The sequence below is a fragment of the Haliotis asinina genome, chromosome 3, assembly GCF_037392515.1.
Source record: "Haliotis asinina isolate JCU_RB_2024 chromosome 3, JCU_Hal_asi_v2, whole genome shotgun sequence".
NCBI lineage: Eukaryota > Metazoa > Mollusca > Gastropoda > Lepetellida > Haliotidae > Haliotis > Haliotis asinina.
In genome coordinates, this window is record NC_090282.1 from 15,662,773 (window position 1) to 15,684,791 (window position 22,019).

The following is a 22,019-nucleotide window of genomic DNA, read 5'->3' on the forward strand; positions in this document are numbered from 1 at the left end:
CTCGATTTTATAAAATATTTCCTGATGAACTAACTATAGTTGATGAATGTATTTCCAAGTCTCCAAGTCCTGTGCTGTTCATCACAAATGAAAACCATGGGTCCAGAGTTATTTTACAGTGTATAGGAAATTCCACTAACGTCCAAATACTATCAAAATGTTCAAAGGGGTTTCTAAATACCACTCACGTAAGTGCGTCTGGAGTTGATACTATACAGTATCAGTTCCTGCAGCAGTATCCTCAGCATGTTTACGAACTTCATGAAGCTCATGAATAGAAAACAGTTCACTACAATCTTCCCCAACAGAGGACTTTGGGATACATTCATCAACTGTTATATATAGTTCATTAGAAAACATTTGTATGGAATCAAGAATGGCCATGAAATGTGTAAAGCCAGTTTGGTTGTATTCCATGAAAGCTTTCAAATGGAAAGAGTCAATTTTAAGATTTGAGAGGTTGATCACATAAGCCTAGTATATTCCCTGAATTAAGCTAACCTGTCTGCGTTTTGTCTCATTCTTCTATCACGGTACTTTAGTGGAAAATTGAGTATGAAAAAATGTAAACTCTTTTAACATTAAACGTGTGTTAACGAGTTGTAGATTCAGCCACACCTCTTCTTACGGACACTCATTCTTACAGTGGACAACTGGATGATCGGGACGCGACCAAGTCAAAATTATTTTCTTAAATGGCAATAAAATCTTGTTACACGCACATATATAAGTAACGCGCAGATGCCCAATAAACATACCACATCATTATTTAGTCTAATGTGAACGGTTCAACCACTAAGCAATTTACTCAGCTTCATTCACGTCTATACTGCAAGTTTCGGTCTTCAGCAATAGGATTGAAAAACTTTTTTGAAGTTCCCCTCCCAAAAGAGGACGACATTCATTAATGGGTTAAGAAATTCACCTCTGTTGATGGGATATAGCAAACTAATAGGCTCCATTTTGGATTTCAGTCCAACGGAGAACACTTCCTCGTTCAACTGCAGCCTGATGAGAAACCTGTTGACGTTTGATTACCTCTGTTGAAGACAGCCTTCTTCGCCAAATTGGAGCTATCGGTTACGCTGTGCTTTAACAATGTAACCATACTCCCTTTTCGCAATTAGATAGCAGAATGTTACTCGGGGGTTGAAACCAAATATCAACACCTGCAGACTTTGCTTCGTGAAAGGAGTCCCTGATCCTTGACTGAAAAATGACAGCTCGCGAGGGGTGTCATATTGCTAAGGATTTTCCCAATTGTCTCATGAGCAACTTAAAAATATCATAACTTATAACAGATAACTTTGAAATAAACAAAAGTCATCATTCTAGTATCTAAAATGTCAAGAGTCAACTGACCGGATCAGGTAGTCAGGATCGCGGACTTGTTTGACACATGTCATGATGTTGATCACTGGATTGTCTGGTCGATACTCGATTTTTTACAGACAGTCGCCATGTAGCTGGAATATCGCATAGTGGAGCCCAAAACTAAACTCACTCACTCATTTACAACGCCGGTGTAGCGCAGCAAGCCCCGTTATAGCAAGAGTGAATAATACTGTAAAACAAACATGCGTGCCGACGGCACTTGAATCGATATATTCTGTTTGACATAAGTTCGGAGGATGGTTCATCTGATTATTTAAGCTGTAATGTCGGTTCCCGTCAGGGATGTGTTTCCCCCAAACAATTTAAAGTATGTTATTACAGGAAATCAAAGTGATAGAGGAACATTGTGGTCTTTGAAGTATATCTATTTGTAACGAGATATCATATACATGTATATTTCACCAAAAGACGTTAAAATAAGGTACTTGTTGTTCCGTGCCTGGTGCTCGGCATCAATGGGTACAAGGACTGGTCGGCTCGAAGTCAGTATAATGTGTCAGAGTGTATTCATGCTTAACTGCGGCACATCTCAGTTCGCTTGCACTATACAACCAGCTTAAGTCTGGGCTAGTACAAGCAGCCATACGTACACACGCATGCACGTGTGAGCGAAATATTCTAAGACGTTAAACCCCATTTCACCTCACCTCATAAATATTTCATGGTTATACGCAAACCATTAGTAGCATGTAGACGATGCGTTACAGCAATCATAGAAAAGAAATGTCTGTGAGTCACTGAAACTCAGAGAGCTTTATTATCACTCACGCACAGTTTCAGACACACTCTGACTGTGAAAGTTGTATGTTAAGAACAATTGTAAGACAATATTAATATCAATCAACAACTAGTGGAACGGAAGTTTTAAGAAAACTCAAATATTGAACAAATATACAAAATGGTATTTCAAAGGAGAAAGAATTCAAGAAGATTATTGACAAATGCAGCTAGGTCAAACAGGGTGCCGTTGTACAAGTGATCTTAGCGCTAAGATGACCGTAACTAACATACTTTAACTCAGACTTAAATCAGTCTTAGCACTACGGTGACCGTAACTCCCACACCCTAACATAGACTTACATTAGTCTTGGCCCTAAGATGTTATTGTACAGTGGCACTCAAGTTATAATACAGTTTCATAACGAGTGTGTGTTGCTAGCAAACGCACACGAATTTAGAAACACCAAACACCCGTTTTGCATTACTGCAACACACATTACCATAGCTTGTCCGAGACATCAAACTGTTACTGAGTAAACTGTCTCTCCAGATGGAGACTCTCTTCTGTCATTGCTGAATCTAAGTCATGTTTAGAAATAGATAACTGTTTATAAACCAAACCAAATAGCAAGGTGGTTTCCATCAATGGCTGTCTGACATATCATTTCCACAGAATGACTTCATCACCCCTATTTGAAGTAACATCTCTATGGTCTGTGTTCATGTGTCGACATTAATTTACATAACCCCAAAATTGATGCCAACACGGATTTTGGATCATGGATCATATTTCAAGACATTCCTGAGAGAACTGAGAGGCTTTGTAGCTCAAGATACTTATTGCTGGCACCATATTAGAGTCATGGCATTGCCTGCTGTAAATATAAAACAAATCGTGTAAACCGTGTGCATCGGTATCCTTTTGATAAATATTTATAATCTTGTGTTTTCATGGAATCAATTATTCACCGTTCTGGGTAAACTTTGATCGACAAAGTGTTATAAAGTATGAAACGCTACTAATTTCCCGATGCAATCAAGAGAACGACCCACTGATATACGCCATTCACACGCGCACACATGGGCACGCACTCACATGCACACACGCACACATGCACACGCACATGCACACGCACTCACATGCACACACACACGCACACACATGCACATACATGCACACATGCACACGCACTCACATGCACACACATGCACACGCAGTCACATGCACACGCACTCACATGCACACGCACTCACAAAACAACTACAGATTCTGCATCCTAATCTTTGTGTTGAGCATGAGGTAAAAATTAAAGTGTATGTGTAAAAACCGAAATGAAACGACGTCACATTCCTATCCAACCTGGGTATAGGTAATCACTGTGTTCCGGTGAAAATTCGCGCGCGAATTTAGTCCCATCTTTGACGAAATCTTTAAAAAATAACGTTGTGCCATTTGCCATCCAGGCACTCCACCAGCCGAATGTCCCGACGGTGAGAATAGTATGATTCAAAGACGACAGTAACGCCAGATCCACTTCCCTAGGGTTACCCTCGACGTATATCACGTCAGTTTCGTTAACGTAGTGCCTACTCCATTTCATATCATTGGAGCAAACAATAAACGTCACGTGTCTATATTTATGAGTAAAAAATGCTAATGCTTTCTTCATATATCCCGGAGTAGCAACTTTATAACCATATTCTCGCTCATGCTTGTTCATTAAATTGCCCCGACGAACGTGGACGCCCACGAGAGTCCGGGAGGAATAGTTCCCCCTGCCATATTTTTCACTTAGTGTTGATTCAAGAATGTCGAATGCCTTTCTTTCAATGTCGCCTCTGAAACGTAACTGTTTCCGTATTTCATCTCTGAATGGTTCAAAATACTTCCAGGACTGAAGATAGCCTTTGGCAACGTAGTCGGCGTTGTTTCGAACGGACATGAGGCTGTGTTCGTAGATACCACTGTGCCTCTCTTTGATTATCTTGGCTTTTGGACAAACGCTCTTCTCGCTGGAAACCTTGGCCCAAATGTCAAATACCTGAAATACCTCAGCGTCCGCTTTGACAAGAATGTCCAGCCCCACTCTCCTCGATATCCCGTACGCCGAGGCATACTGGAAGAGCATATTGCCCAATCCGCCACTGAAGCTAGGACAGATCACGTGACGCTGTGGTTGCTCTTCTGTTTCCCTCCCCTTGAGTAGTTCTCTAGCCGCTAGGACAATACTCCGCCTGTCAATTTCAACGTCTTGAACTATGTGTTCTCTGAAGACGTCACGGTGCTCGGTGAAGTGTCCCCCTCTGATAAAAACAGAGTTGTCTACCCATGCGTACTGCCACAAGAACATGCATACCATGACCAGGCATATCACCAGGAAGAACTTCAAACCTGGAAACGTAATGGCACAGATTAGCAGGATGGCCAGTTTCACACAGTAAAAGAAGATATCTGGAAAGTTGGGTTTTACGTTTTACTAATTTTGCAGCATAACCACGGCGAGCTGACACAAGAAATGGAATTCACACATTGCATCCATGTTAGGAACCGAACGATTTGACACTACTCCATCCTAATAGAAGCGTTCATCTTCATCAACATGATACTAGTATTTCGCACAATCTGGACTCACGCCTGGGTGAGTCGGCGTGATAGCTTAGTGGCTAGTAGGAGAAAATTGCATTCTACCACACAGACAAAAAATACCCAGGGTTCTTCAGAAGAACAAAATAATCCCATGGAAGAACACAATGATTCCTTCTAGTACCCTCCACTTACTCTCCTCGCCCGCCTCAAATCCACCCCTCTTCATTATCAAGGGAACACCTGTTCCCAAACAACGAACAATGTTGTTTCTGGGTACATTATTATTATCACAGGTAATCAATATATTGCACGTATCCACGCAACTAGTATATGCTCAAAGCGGGGGAATATTCCCTTGATCAACGGGTGTATTTGTTTTCGGGCGTTGTTTAAACCAACTCAACTCTCTGCGTAGTACTCCACTCTAGCTGCTTGCTGGGCGCAACGAGTTATCACACAGACTCATCCTCACAAGGTACCCATTTGCAGTTGGATAAACTGGGACACTTAGTCACAGTATTTTGTCCAATGATACGGCATGTCACTATACCGGCAACTGGCTGCCAGCCTTGGATTGCGACGATATTCGGTTGGATAAATGAGTCCATACTAGTTTTTTACCCATGAATGTAAACTGAAAGTTCGGGTTAAATCATTATTTTTAGCATACTGGATTGGTACGAGGAGAGTACTTGAGGGAATGCAAGGTATCCTTTTGAGTGAGTTAGTGAGTTTAGTTTAGTTTTACGCCGCACTCAGCAATATTCCAGTTATATGGCGGCGGTCTGTAAATAATCGAGTCTGGACCAGACAATCCAGTGATCAACAACATGAGCATCGATCTGCGTAATTGGGAACCGATAACACGTGTCAACCAAGTCAGCGAGCCTGACCACCCTACCCCGTTAGTCGCCTTTAACGACAAGTATAGTAGCCTTTTGTGGCAAGCATGGGCTGCTAAAGACTTATTCTACCATGGAAACCTTTTGGACTTCTTTGGAATGGTTTTGTTCTCCTGAAGAATCCTTGGCATTCTTTCGTCTGTGTGGTAGAATGTGATTTTCTCCTACAGTGGTTAAAGCTTTCGTTCTTTACCTCATGGATGCAGTGTGGTGTCCCTACTGTGATATTGCTGGATTATTACTGAGAGCGACGTAAACTCCCACTCACTCACTCACTCACTCACTCACTCACTCGTTATTTCCCTCTTTGGACATAACCGAGGGAACGTTCTGTGTAATACTCCCGTACACCATCGGTAAGGTGGGGGGAAGTGATACCCGGGTTAGAATTGGTCTTCGACAAACCATACTTCTATTAATTAGACGACTAACGGGATAAGGTGTCAGACTCGAAACATTTGGAAGATGTTTATCATTTCGTAGACCGATGCTCACAATTTCAGTCCCTGGGTTTTCTGCCCCAGACTGAGTTATTCAAAAACCTTCATACAGTCTACATATTGCTGAGCGCGATAAAGAAGAAAGAAACATAATAAAACCACAAGACAAAACTTACAGAAAATGGCGGCTCCATAAACGAGAGAGCCAGCGTGACGTAGACAATGTACTAAAATGAGCATAACTTGACCTCATGCAGAAAATTAATGATAGTCAAAACTCTGTTCCAACTAATAGTTTCATTTTGTCACGGAAAATATAATGAGGGTAGCAATCTACATACCTTTGTTTGAAGCTACTGCCATTTGAAAAAGGCCCATGATCTTCCTCGGGTACAAAATCCGTTTCAGCGTGGACTTCTGCAACGACAACATGTACAGTAATACAGTCGCCGTGGCCAATCTGCTTAGGTGAAATCACTGTTCACTGTTCATGTTAACATACTAGTGTTTCTGTAGATATTTTGACTGAATGTGAACACCAGTAAATCCAAACACAAGCGTTTCAAAAGGTAGCGTTATAATGGCTGAAACGCCATTTCCATTCGGCCAACTAACTGTTGGGCTAAGAATGAATTTGCGAGCATTCGAAGCAAAACTGACTAGCTTTTCAAACTCTTTGAAACCCATAGACAGTTTATGTGTTTTGCCAAAACAAGTAAAGATTTCAAGAATCAAATAAACTAAATAACGTATCACCTGAATAAATAGACTAGAAACGTATCACCTGATGTCGTGACTTATAAAGGAAACACCAAGACATACATGACAAAAATATTGTTTTGTTTTCAACCGTATCTCTCCCTCTCCCCTGTGCAAAAGCGACGTTTAGGTATAGATACTAACACTGGTTTCAAGCATGACTGTATGTATGACTACTCTGTATTGGTTGTATCAATAATGCCAGCTGAGCTTTATGTCAATCGACACAAATATCTGCTAAATATATTAGCACTGCATAATACAACCATTGAATTACTGTCAATCCCAAGAATTGATACCACTGATGGCCCGTTGGGTGAATGTGAATCTCCCACCTTATTCAAATATATGGAAAGGGTAGAATTCATGCAAACAACCCAATCTGTTGAAGCATGATATAAATTTGTTGTACTTGTGGGAACAGTATGTTTGTATAGTCACTAATTACAATCTGATCGTATTGACAGTTCACTTTGCCTGTTGTCTCTGAAGAGTGTCAAAGAGAGAGATTCATGTCACCGTGACAATTCCACGAATATGCCTCCGCACTGCCATGTAATTAAGAGTGTGCACAAGGAAGCGTGAAGTCTAGTTTGCGCACTGTTCGCATCCTGTTTACACTTGGTTAAACAGTTACGCACTTGGCACGCAATGCATGACCGAAAGTGGTACGAACTGTCGAGCAATGGCACGACTTATTTACGTCTTGGTGAAGTATTGTTGGCGCGCTGTTTGTGTCTAGTGTAAGCGCATTGCTCCAGCATGGGCGTGCGTGAAGCAGTCGTGGTATTATTAGGTCCCGTTTGACACCACACCATATAAATAACAACTATTGCCTGTAGCTTCATACATTGCTCGACTTGCAAAGAACCTTCAAGATACTGAACACCAGAGAACAAGCTCTTAATGCAAATTTTCTCCAGCCTTGTTCCAAGAGATTGTGTCGAAGTTAACCCCTAGCTTGAGAAGAAGACCACATTCATGATAGAGCCGCTGGAGATGCCACGCAGTCAGGCACGGAGTCCTCCACAACCTTGTGCAAAGTGCAGTTCTTCCATGTCCCTCCATGTGAAGCACCACCTCTGTCCCAACATCAACACACAAGAACTTGTATCCAGTATCATACACGGGCCGCGAGCTATATGCTACGGAGCCCTTATAATTGTAGTAGAAAGATCCAGCTTTGGGAGGCTTCTTCATAGCAAGGGGCTAGCAATCCACAGCCCACAGACAGTTGTGTTCCAGCTGCACCTAAAACCTTCAGCAACCTCCTTCCGCTCCTCGTCAGTTTGGGGGCACATGAGTACTTCGTCCTTATGGACTTCAGTGATGAACCTTCACGGGTAGTGGCACTGGAGAAACAAACGGATAAATCGGTCCTTAACAGGAGTGGTCACCCCAGCTCTTCCACTTTGGGGACGATCTGGGTCGAATTGAAGCGGGTATATGGATGCCATACTCGGGTTATGGTGCTGTGGTGGACGTTTAAAGGACCACTAAACTCAATTTTTTGGTACTCTTTTTATCACTGCATATGAAAGACTTTGGGTTAGTCATAAACGAAACACCATTTTCTTTTTTAAAAAACTTGTGGTTAATTAATACCAAGCGCTTAAAAGTTGCTAAAAAGCCGTCTGCTTCTCTCTCGCCCGCAAACGAAACCGCAGACAGGTTACGTAACTCTGTCGCCAGAGCCCTACAGTGACGTCATAGAAGGAACGGTTTCCCGTTAAATGTATAGAAAATGTGTAGGACGCTCGTCATTTTGCTGATTTCTCGACGTCACTAAAGACATGCCGAATTGTTGTGTTGCTGTCAATTGTTCCTTGGGCTCAGGTGATGGTGTCACTATGCACAGATTTCCACCAGACTCCGTAGTTTGTGCTTAAATTGGTTGTTAGTGTGTGCGAAGTGAGCTTTGTGGAAGCTTGTGGTATATACTAAATCGGACTATGTAAACTAAACTATACTATGTAAAATCCTAATGTCCATCAATAAAATACATATTTTACTACCAGTAGAAAGTCATTTTGATTTTGTAAGTCAAACTTAAATAGCATTCATCCTCAGACAGGGCGCCACCATTTTTGAAAATCGTGAAGTCACGGGCTAAAGTCCGTTAGAATTATTGAGATTATGATTTGTTCTCATCACGTTAGAAAATCAAAACTACCTTTTACTGGTAGTTAAATATGCATTTGAATCATGGCTAAAAGGATTTTGCATGGCTCAACTTTTAACATAAGGACTTCTTCCAAGGAAGCAAGGTTGGGGTCCAAGTGACATTTATATTGCAAGCAATGTTATATTGACCTCCACCTCACTTCCAAGAGTGAAATTGCTATGTTATAAGCAATGTCATGTAAAATCCTAATGTCCTTCAATAAAATACATATTTTACTACCAGTAGAAAGTAATTGTCCTTTTGTAAGTCGGTGAAAACAAACTTAAATAGCATTCATCCCAAGACCGGGCGCCGCCATTTTTGAAAATCGCGAAGACAAATCCATTTGAATTAATGAGATTATGTATGGTTTGTTTTCATCAAGTTAGAAAATCAAAACTACATAAATATGTATTTGAATCATTACCAAAAGGAGTTTGCATGACACAGCCTGTAACATAACCTAAGCGAGGTCGGGGTCGAAGTGAAAATACTGCGCGATAAATATCTTCACTTGCTAAATTTACTTGGTTTGTAACGTTCACTCACCAGTATGTAGACACTTGTCAATAAACGTGTTTATACTTGGTCTCATAATCCTAATTACTAAATAATCATACTTGTATGCATTTTGAAACTTAATAAAAAGAAGCGATCTGCGAATGTATAACAGGAATGTAATATGTAGACATTTCATAGTTTTCCTATATGAATCATAATTCGCACCCACGGCCTAGTGTATGTCGTCTGCATCATTACACTTAACGACGAAAACAATGATTCTGTTGAAAGCTACGACAACGTATTAAAAACAAAAATGCAAATATTAAAATTAAAGTTTTAGGAGCAATGTCAGGCTATTACCTTGTTCGAGGAATGTATCCATCAATATCCACAAAAACAAGTGACATATAATTCATCTGCAGATTTTCCAAGTGATGTGTCTTTTAACAGTCTAATATACGTAAACGTGATGTATCGTTTCAGGTTTTACACATTGCTGTATACTTTCATTGGTTACCCAACATAGCACACCTGGCACCTAATTGCATAATGTGCGTCATTCTTTTTAAGAAGTTATTTAGTTTGCCAATAATGAGCAATCAATCAATGTATTGGCGGTTAATCCTTTGAAAGAAAGGCGTTGTTTTACATAGACACAGACACGACAGAGTGCATTCAGTATACATAAGTAAATGTACATACATAAACACTACCTTCTGACAATTCCCCCAAATCTCCATAAAACTAATAAATCAATCAGCGTGTTATCGGTTAATCCTTTGATCGATCCAGACAAAAGAAATGCCAAATGGGGGCCTCTGTCGGGTAATCTAAGTGGCGTTACCACTAATTATACCTGTTATAAATTCATTAACTGAGCATCAAGTGAATGATGACAAATAACGTGTAGCTTTATACCACCTACCACGGATTACAACCTAGCGACACCAAGTGATTTTGCCAGAATTGTCTATGAAAACAAGGGTTGTAACTAGGCAAAGCAGGAGACAAAACTAAATGATAGTAGATTGTGAGAACATATAGCTTTCATTTTTCTCAACAGCTTTCGCGATTTCAGGTTTGTACAAACCTGTAAACGAAATAGTTCAACCCCTGAAATGTATACACCTGGAAATTAATCAAGCAACACCCCAATTTTTTCTATTGGAGCAACTTTGAAGTGTTCTGACAATCAAAATATGCCGGGTTGATATAGTTTGACACTTTTTTATTCAACAGACGATCTCTGACAAACAACTTAAAGGGAAAAAGTATCAAGACTTTGCTTTATTGCAACGAAATCCAAATTCTTAAAACTGTCTTAAATTCATGAAAAAATGGACACAATTTACTATTCATCCACAGACGTTGTTGTCAGGTGTATTAACACAAATGTCACATGGAAAGAAAGAACAGTCATCTGAGAGTCTGCACACCGACTTTCATCAATATCTAGTGTGTCCTCCCTGCGCACGCACCACCGATTCCAGACGCCTCCTCATTCCTTGGATGAGTCTCCGGATCTGATTCTGGGGGATCCTGTTCCACTCCTCATGCAGGGCAGCCGTCAATTCGTTGAGATTATGGACTGGTGGGTCTCTCTGCCTCACACGACGGCCAATAAAGTCCCACAAATGTTCAATGGGGTTGAGGTCAGGGCTCATGGCAGGCCATGGAATTCTGTCAATTGCATTTTGCCGCAAAAAATCATTTACAGCATGCGCCCTGTGAGGTCTAGCATTGTCGTCCATAAATATGGGTCTCGTTGCCAGAGGATGGTTCTCAAAATGAGGTACCACAGCCCTGTCAAGAACCTCCTGTTGGTAACGAACACCGTTAAGGTTGCCACGGATGGTAATGATATCCAACTTGCAGTTCATGGAAATGCACCCCCATACCATAACGGAACCTCCCCCAAAGGCCACAGTCTCCTGGATGTTCCGTGGAGCCATTGCTGTGTTCCTCTGCCTCCAGACCCGAGTACGACCGTCCACCATGTGCAGCAAGAACCGGCTCTCATCTGAGAAATGGACCTTCCTCCAAGAGGCAATGTTCCAGTGCAAACGGTCATTACACCAGGCCAGTCGGGCTGCCTTATGGGCTGGAGACAGTCTGGGTCGCTTGATTGGCCTCCTTGCCCGGTATCCTGCAGCTTTCAGACGATTCCGAACAGTCCTGTTCGAGATGGGTCTCCCTGGAAGCCACTCCTGTCTCAACCGAGAGCTCGAGTCGAAGGACCTGCGCCGTACAAGTCTCAGTAAAGCTCTGTCCTCCCGGACTGTGGTCTTCCTGGGTCTTCCTGGTCTAGGCAGGTCTTTAACTTCATTAGTGGCCCGGTATTTTTTCAAAAGTTTTGAAATTATGGAATGATGTCGTCCGATTTGAGTCCCGATTTGTCTTAGAGACATACCAGCATTCCTCATGCCGATTATTTGCCAACGAGTGGCCTCTGATAATTTCCTACGTGCCATGACATTGAAATGAATGAAAAACCGAATGCAATCGACAACCTGCGCTTGTAAACACCCCAGGGAAAAAGTGCATTTTTCGAAAGTTGAGGTTAAAGCAATGCACGTGCGCTGTGCAAGCTTCACGCGCGTCATATCAACCCATGAAAAGCTCATGCTGTATGTCAATACATCAAAATTGAATAATCAATCATCAAAATTACTTCGTTAAACTTTGTTAAGTTTTTATGTGTCTTTGAATTTGGTGTTGCTTAATTAATTTCCATATGTATAGATGAATACTGCACAGACCCTCATTTCTATACCCACTATTACGTCACGGAGACGCGCCGCTCTGATTGGTTGAAATTTCGTTTGCGGCTGAGAATTTTGCACATTTGACAAAAAGGTCGATTTAAGGTAATTAAAGATCGAAATGGGCATTTTTAATGATGGGGTTTCATTTATAACGATGTCAGGAAGTGATTTTGCGTTTGTGCCTATTAGAGTATATGTGACCTTTAACTGTCGTGCAACAGCAGTTTAGGACTCCCTAGCCTGCAAACGTCCAATAGCAACAGTTCGGTCAGTAGCATTCAGTCATGGCATTTGTTATCTTCGTTTTCGTCGTAAATTGATGAAATGATGATTTTTGTGTTTGGCCTTACAATCGATGTCCTTACTTATGTTTTCGATACTATATGTGCGACTTCACATACTGTCTCCAAGTATTTACTTTTTACCATTTATATGGAATGAAGATTTTGTAACACCTATGTTGTAAAAGGTTAGTGTTGATGACTGTCGAAACTGGCGCCCACGGTCTTAAATACGTGTTTGTAGACGTCGTTAGGCACCTCTTGGACGGGAATCAACCTGTTTCGTCTCATTTTTAAGACAGGTAAACAGTAGCAATATGACGACCCTAGCATAGTCAGAGTTTAGTGACTTTTGTTCGTTAGGCGAAGGAGGCAAGCGGACCAATCCATTACAAACTTTACAGGGGTGTTACATCAAAACAAAAACAAAGGCATAGTATATTTTTAATGTTTACTGCACTTTTTACGTATATCTCACACTTATGTAACATTCACAAATACATGGAAACATATTTTATCGTATATTTTTTTCTTATATCATATAGTCCTTTTGAGTCAGGAACGGACCGATGAATGGCAAATTTTATCATTGTACAAAATTGCCACATAAGTATAAATAGTAAACATGTTTATCATTTACTAATACCCAACAGCTTTCTGATATTTTATTTTCCGGACTCAACCAAAAAAGTCGTTTCAGAAACTATCATCACTAAAAATGCAAAAGTTGTTATCTGTCGCGGTGGGGTGGAACCGCAGAAACGGAACAGCCACTATCTTGTCGTGCACGGGATACACATGCCTAACGAAACATGAAGTTGTATGCTGACGTGAAACAGTTGATGATTCAAGTCCACAGATAACAGAGACTACCATTCCGAGATGAATGGTGCGGTTTTCCTCGACTGGTTTAAAAACAAGTTGGTACCAGCTCTACCAGAGAAGTCTTTTTTTTCGTAATGGACAATGCCCCATACCACAGCGTGTAGGACCCCGACAGTAAAGCCCCGAAATTGAACAGTCGAAAAGGTGATATGATATCATGGCTGGACAAATTTCAGATCCCACGGCAACGAAGCCTCCGAGATATGAGGTCATAAAAACCCACAAAGGTGAACCTTTCTATAAAGTTGACTTCCACCCTATCACTGTGACCTCAACCCCATTGAAATGATATGGGGTATTGTCAAAGGAGATGTTGCCAGATCAAACGCAACTTTTAGATTACGTGACGTCGAGATTTTGGTAAAGGAATCTCTTAACAAAATCACGACTGATGGCTTACAACAGGCAACCGGGGCACCAGTTGTCATCCCTTTAAGTCGGGACTCTGACACTACGACAGATGAGGAACCGACAGGTCTCCCGGAATAGATTTTGAGATGTCCCCTGCCATGACTGGCTGTTAAGTTTCTGCGGTTTTACCCCGCCGCGACAAATATAACATTTGCGTTTCCAATGATGATGTTTCTTAAACAACTTTTTTTGGTAGATTCCGGAAAATGACAAAATGTGCAGTTCATCGGTCCGTTTCTCAAACAGACTGTAGTTAGTTGCAAGAACATCTACAACTTATCACCACACATATACATATATGAGAAGTGACATATGCATGTACAAGAGTTTTGGTGGTATCGACATCCACGTTTTGTCTGATTTTTCCTATGGTACAAAGCTTGAAGTTTGCGGTTCTGGCTGTCTTTGGGGCTTGGTTCTTGCTAGACATGCTCCTGTCCATTTGAAAACCTAGGTTCCTGACAGATGTGGAAGGTGCTACGGATGATGATCCAATTAAGAGCGTGACTTTTAATTTTGTTGGGTTGATGGAAGGTCCCCATCATCATAAAATCAGTTTTTGTCACTATTGAGTATCAGGAAGTTTGACATCCATTTAAGGACTTTGCAAACACACTGTTCTAGCTGTGAGATTCCATTCCTGATATTACGAGTGTTAAGGTCAATGTACAGTTGTTGGTCATCAGCGGAACTGGAGTTAGAACCAATGCCAATGCCACCTAGAGGTTTAGTGTACACTGAGAACAGGACAGGTCCAAGAACTTATCGTGCAGGTAAAAACTATTGTAAGGACTTTGGGTATAGCATACTGAACAAACATTCAGGGAATTTATAAGGTTCATTAGGGTATGAAGTAATTCATAAGCTTGCATGACAAGGTCTTCAAACAGCTGTCTTCAAAAGCCGAAGTCAATTAAGTTTTACGCATTTGAATCTACCTTTTAACTGTAGTTTATGCCAAAGTAAAATGTTAGATAAGAATAGACAACGGACAGCTAGACAGACAGAGAAACGCACTCACACGCGCGGGTACCTTTGGAAAAAGTACTTTCAAATTTGGTGCAGGGGAACCAGCTTCCAAGGTTCAAAAAGCAGACTCAAAATTCAAATTCCAAAGTGATAGCACAACAGACTGTAATAACTACTTATAATTAATCCATATATCTATCAAAATCATTATTAACAGTGCACACACATGTGTGTCGTTCATGTAGTATCGGTATGATTCATCATAAACATATGAACATACATACATACATACATAGCTCTGGCGAATAATCCGGAACCGCATCTTTGAGTCATACTGAATCTGTGAAGAGCCAGAGGTCGGACACCATACTGATTAATCCACAACCTGTATCGTGCTCACAGTTAGGCGTTGCAGATTGTATCCATTGTTTCATGATTTCTAATCAGCCGGGACAGGAAATTAATGTGGTTGTATCGGCAGGGGTCAGGGGCCCACAGATTACCCTATCTTGTCCACTCGTCTACCAGTCACGTAAGTACAGGGTACCGTCCATCCTTCACCACCACCACAGGGTGAAAATCACAATCATGCCCTGTATCCTCCAGAAAGCGAGATACGAGAGTAAGTGAGTGAATGATTTCTAACGCCGACGTAACAATGCTTCTGCAACCTTTCCAGAAATTATAAACACACTGCGCAATTTTCTTTCAAGCTCCACAACTTTCGCTGTTGAATGATCCGAAAACACATTCCAACTGTCGTGTAGCTTTTCTCATCTTGTAAGCGAATCTCTTTTGGTCGGGTGAACGATCGTTCTAACGCTACTCGTATTGGGTGTCCTCTGATATTTTTTAAGCAGCAAAGAGGGAAAATGATCTCAGTTGGATACTTCTGAAGTTGCTTAAGTTTCCAGCCTTATAAATTGACGAGTATTTGCCCTATCCCTCAAGATACTTGCTGACAATGTGATGGGCAATGTTGACAATTGTTATCAACAGAGAATATATTCTAATGCTACTAATACATGCGTTAGAAAAGTCAATAATTTATGCCAAATCCTATTAAAAGGTTGAAAAGTTGAAGTTTTCAGAGAATAATTTTAAAATCTCACACTGAAACCCAGATGCACTTTTATACGTATATTTTCAAAGAGCACACAATGAACTACTAATACAAGAGCTGGAAATGTCAAATAATTTGGATGAAGTCACAGCTAAAAGACCTGCCAGGGCATATTTTCAATTTCCAAGGGCAACTTCAGGAACATGCAATTTATTTCCTTTCTTTGCCTCATCAAAGTTATGATTTAGCTGAAAGGGAACGTTCCTCTATCAGTATGGAGAAGCTGCTCTCACATATTGATTTTGATAGTACAGATAGTATTTATTGCATGTGTGTGTGCGCGCGCGCGAGCGTAGTTGACAGTTTAAAACAAACATATTCAGTCATACATGAGTGAGTTTAGTTTTACGCCACACTCGGCTATAACCCAGCTCTATGACTGAAGGCTGTGAAAAATCAAATCTGGAACAGTGATCAACAACATGAGCATCGATGTGCGCACTTGGGAACCGATGACATGTGTCAACAACATCAGCTAGCTTGATCACCCAATCCCGTTAGTCGCCTCTTACGACAAGCATTGGTTACTGAATGCTAATATTGTCACCCGGAGCTTTTGTGGCAAGCATGAATTGCTGAAGACCTATTTATTCATAAACTTTGAACAGAGGAAAAACGTTTGACTTTGCCCATGGCAGTACATTTACAACAGCTTTCTCCATTGCTATCCAGCTATTTGTCCATGACAAGAGGTTTAGTTTTTCCGGAAGTACAGTGTATTTATCGCAAAAGACTGAAATCTACATTAATATTTTTCTGTCGTACACAGGGATAGATCACGCGTCGACTTAAGGCTGACATTTTTTTACAGCAAATCCATTTCCAATGTCCTATGTGAGATATTATCAAATACAACCAGCCGACTTCCACGTGAACCTGTGAGTGAGTTAAGTTTTACGCGGCACTCAGCAGTATTCCAACTATATGGCGCCGGTCTGTAAATAATCGACTCTGGACCAGACAATCCAGTGATCAACAGCATGAACATCGATCTGCGCAACTGGGAACCGTTGCTGAAGGCCTATTCTACCCCTGGACCTTCACGGGTCTGAACCTATGTAGATCTCTTGGCTGATGTATGGTCAAACTGATATATGTGGCTTGTCGAAATGAGTACCGACATGGTACTTCTTTGTCTGACCTCTCACAAACACTTAAGTTGAGCAAATACACCTTTGTCTCTGGGATTCCGGCTGAACCTGGGCGTGAATGGGACTAACTCAGTACACAGAATGACACAGTCTAGCGATTCATTTTATATTTTTCGTGAACTGGTCAAGACATCAGGCAATTTGATGCAACAATGTCGGAACGAGCTGCTTGATAAAGGACATATGAACTTATCCCTTTTAGCGCGGCAGCCTTGGCAAACATCCGACTGATTGGCAGGAACGTCATCGGTATGCGTCAGTCGATGTTCTCAAATTGATCTACATTACCTGTTGCAAATTGAATGAATTGACCATGTGTACACCTATCTCATGTCACTTGGCTGTTACGTCTGTAGCTAGAGATAGTATAACTGAACAAAAAAGTATTAAGATATGAGGTGGCTTTAACTGTACAGTGATGGTGACCCTGAACACCACGGGCTTTTCAAACACTCCGTCTCATGGTCTGCACATTTAAATGCTAATAGTATTGCGAATCATGGTGGGTGAGAATGCTGTTCCAAGCAAAATGCAGATATTCTGAGTAGAGGGAGTCCAATAATTTGAAGGGTTGTCTCCGGGCTAACATGAATATGGTTAGGTGAGGTGATTTGGTTCAACGGTCCTTGCAACAATTTTTCAATTACCGGTGCATCGACATGTACTTGAATTCATGGCAAGTTCCATTAATGACCATGAGATATATAGTCAGAAATCTTGTTTCCTGAGCAAAAGTGCAAGATGACTGATAAACTATTACACCAACTATTAAAGTATCTGAAATACTTAATGTATTTATCCTTTAGTAATTTCGGTTTCATAACCATTTTTAATTATTTTCTAACAAAATTATTATTTTTTCTGACCGCTAAAAGGAAAATAAAACAGGTTGTACTTTCAAAACCTTACATTTTACAAATTTCAAGAAACAACAGGTATGTTTTACATCGTATTAGGTTTATAATATGAATCAATTTCAGTTTTTCATGTAGATTTCAGTCCGTTTTTTAAAACGTTACTGAGATTTCGAATCTTATAGCAAACACCAGTTACACTAAACATTTCCGAGGATTCAGTCAGTCAGGCTCACATATGAATTTGTAGTTGCCAATTAAAGCTGAAACAGAACAGGCTTATCCCTCTATCACCTTTTGAAATTGTTTTAAAAGTAGTAGCATTTAAACATAAATCCTTCATACCAGCATATGTTTCTTCATGGTTTCTTAAAAGTCGTTACAGAATGTCCCAATGTCCCCGCGGTCATATACGACCGCAGTGCATATCGTTTGGTCGGCTAATTATGACAGAAGGAGTCACCTCCGTCCTCCTCATCATATAATTTAATTGTGCCTTTTAGCGGTCTTTTTAAAACCCCTTTTTAGGCTAACTACAGTCTCTTCTAGTCTGAAGTTTATCAAAATACATTTTTCATAATTTTGTACCCCCAAAGCCACTTAGCATCAACATTAAAGTGAGGACTTTTCATATATTGCTGATGTAAATTTTCAAATAAAAAAAAAATGTGGCAATTCTTTTGAGGTTCAGTGATTTTACTGGACTAAACTGTTAACATGATCAGAACTTTTATTCCTCAGAACTTTCAGGATAGTTGTATAGTGGCTGATGTAATCAGCAACCGTATAGTTGTGGTCTCTACGGTTATCTCGGCAAGTGACTGATAACAGTTAGAGTGGAAAGGTTATGGGAACTGCATATACCTATGAACATGAGTACAAAGACCCTTGAATAGATAGTTATACCCGTGGTAACTGTATCGTATGAGGACGAGTTAGCTTTCTCACTACCTTGTTAAACTGTTGATTCTCTTTCACGTGTATGCTACCCACTGAACATAAAGGAAACGATGACATGACAGTGAAGGAAATATACATTTTGTGATTGAGTGAGTGAGCGAGCTTAGTTTTGTCCACCGATCTTTACCAATATTTTAGCAATATGACGGCGGGAGAACCAGAAAATGGGCTTCACACATTGTGCCCATGGGAATTCACCCCGGGTCTTCAGCGTGACGGCGAACGCTTTAACCACTAGGTTACCCTACCACCCTTTGGAAATTTAGTTCAAAATATGTTTGATATATACACAAAACCGTGGAGGCATATTGTTGACTAACTTTTGATGTCTTTGGTATTCCGCCTGAAGAACTAATAAAACCAAGGAGACCCATGGTGGTACGTGCTGCCCGAAAACAACGCATATGACTTCTGTTGGGGATATGTCAGGTGAATTATTTAGTTTGATTATGTCTTGGTCGATCAAAAATGAAGTTAAACCTTTCGTGGGTAGACAGCAAGAAGTGATGAAGTCCTATGGCAATGTCACCTTAGTGAAACCTTTGAACAAGGCTATGTTGCTGCCAAAGCAAAGTTAAAAACCAGAGACAATCTGCGATCTGAACGCATGAGGATAGGGGAACAAACCTGAACAGTAAACTGTGGCGGCTTGGAGAGCTAGATCGTTCCACAAAAGCTCTCTTGTTCCTGTTATGCCTTACAATAATACAGCCATAATAGACTCAAAGGGCCGCGTCCTGAGTGAAAATCAATGGTGACCTACTTTCTCTTTTCATTTAAGTGAATTTTGGTACGATAAGATTAAGATTTTGTTTGGCTCACGATAACATTGTAGAATGTTGATGTCATATCAGACTAAAAGGTCGTTTGTTAGTTTTTTCAAATGCATTAACTTGTTCATTTATTCTTGCATCGTCAACGTTTGATAATATACATAGGATATAAATGGGATCAAAATATGGGATTTAGTTAATATCCCAGAGGAAAAATAACATTTGTTGTTTTACATGGTTGTGAATATAGTGTATCTGAAGTGCTGGCCATGCAAATTTTCCTTAAAGACTTAATGCAGTATGACTTAATGCAGTAAGCCGGGTGATCTTCAACCCAAAACCAACATATGTATAGCGTATGCATAGTCCTCTGTGTCGATGTTGTCGTTGTAGGGAATCAAGAACAGAGTATACAGACACATGTCCTATAGGTTGTCACTATGGGAATCAAGAACAGAGTATACAGACACATGTCCTATAGGTTGTCACTATGGGAATCAAGGACAGAGTATACAGACACATGTCCTATAGGTTGTCACTATGGGAATCAAGAACAGAGTATACAGACACATGTCCTATAGGTTGTCACTATGGGGAATCAAGAACAGAGTATACAGACACATGTCCTATAGGTTGTCACTATGGGAATCAAGAACAGAGTATACAGACACATGTCCTATAGGTTGTCACTATGGGGAATCAAGAACAGAGTATACAGACACATGTCCTATAGGTTGTCACTATGGGAATCAAGGACAGAATATGACTCGTGTCCTATTGGTTGTCACTGTGGGGGGACCCGTGAAGGTCTCGGGGTAGAACAGACCTTCAGCAACCCATGCTTGCCATAAAAGGCGAATATGCTTGTCGTAAGAGGCGACTAATGGGATAGGGTGGTCAGGCTCACTGACTTGGTTAACACATGTCATCGGTTCCCAATTGCGCAGATCGATGCTCATGTTGTTGATCACTGGATTGTCTGGTCCAGACTCGATTATTTACAGACCGCCGCCATATAGTTGGAATATTGCTGAGTGCAGCGTAAAACTAAACTCACTCACTCACTCACTGTGGGGAATGAAAGACAGAATATACAGACCCATGTCCCTGTAGGGTGTCACCGGGGGAATGAAGGACAGGATACATAGACCCATGCTCCTTTAGGGAATCAAGGACAGCATATACAGACCCATGTCCCTGTAGGCTGTCACTGTGGGGAATCAAGGACAGGATATATAGACCCATGACCCTGTAGGCTGTCACTGTGGGGAATCAAGGACAGAATATACAGACCCATGTCCCTGTAGGGTGTCACCGGGGGAATGAAGGACAGGATACATAGACCCATGCTCCTTTAGGGAATCAAGGACAGCATATACAGACCCATGTCCCTGTAGGCTGTCACTGTGGGGAATCAAGGACAGGATATATAGACCCATGACCCTGTAGGCTGTCACTGTGGGGAATCAAGGACAGGATATATAGACCCATGTCCCTGTAGGGTATCAGTGTGGGGAATCAAGGACAGGATATATAGACCCATGTCCCTGTAGGTTGGCACTATGGGGAATCAAGAACAGAATATACAGACCCATGTCCCTGTAGGGTGTCACTGGGGGGGGGGGAGGGGGTGGATCAAGGACAGGATGCATAGACCCATGTCCCTGTAGGGTGTCACCGTGGGGAATCAAGGACAGAATATGCAGACCCATGTCCCTGTAGGTTGTCTCTATGGGGAATCAAGGAAGGAATCTATAGACCCATGTCCCTGTAGGGTGTCAGAACATCTTACCTCGAAGGTTTCATTGTACTCCCTTTCTGCCTTCTGTCAGAATAATAGGATCCCTTGCAACACCCCTTGTTTTGTACAATGGCTGGTCACATGTCTGACAAGCCCCTCTCGTATCAGACTCACATGGAGCAGCTGATAACGGATAGCACCTGATCTACCTTTCCTTCGACTAGTCACTACATTTGCCATCAACCGACTCTTAACGTGCTCTCGATCCGGGCTAGTCCAGGTGAAGATACCTGTAATCTTGCTGCCTGTAATTTTTGTGCTCGATCGGGGTCCATGCACAGGAATATTTTCCGCAGTTTTGCTGAACCACCCGTAATGAAATTAATACCTTTTTCCTCCAGTGTTCCGTATTCTGAGCACGGTCAAGGTTAGTAAACGAGAAGACACACATGTTCATAGGGGACAAACAGATAACTGAAACGGACATAAAATATTAACTCACCTGCAAACTTCCAAAATGTCAACTCTCGGGAAGGTCCTGTCTCATATTCGTCTGCAGCGCCTTAATTCAGATGGAGTTGAGTCTATTAAGATATGGGATTTGCGGTCATCTTAGCGCCAAGGTCACTTTATAC

General features: G+C 41.2%; 1 protein-coding gene across 2 annotated transcripts; it reads right to left on the reverse strand.

Moving 5' to 3' along the window:
- Positions 1-2,119: 2,119 nt before the first annotated feature.
- On the reverse strand, positions 2,120-21,636 carry LOC137279253 (galactoside alpha-(1,2)-fucosyltransferase 2-like). 2 transcript variants are annotated; one of them, XM_067811757.1, is made up of 3 exons: positions 21,436-21,636; positions 6,386-6,461; positions 2,120-4,507 (listed from the first exon to the last, which is right to left on the reverse strand). In XM_067811757.1, the coding sequence occupies exons 2-3, from the start codon at positions 6,420-6,422 to the stop codon at positions 3,459-3,461; spliced, it is 1,086 nt and encodes a 361-aa protein (XP_067667858.1). In that variant the 5' UTR covers positions 6,423-6,461; positions 21,436-21,636; the 3' UTR covers positions 2,120-3,458. The 2 variants fall into 2 exon arrangements, with proteins under 2 accessions (XP_067667858.1, XP_067667857.1); XM_067811756.1 differs by lacking the exon at positions 21,436-21,636 and adding an exon at positions 15,075-15,208 and having other exon boundaries at positions 2,124-4,507.
- Between the last annotated feature and the right edge of the window lie 383 nt (positions 21,637-22,019).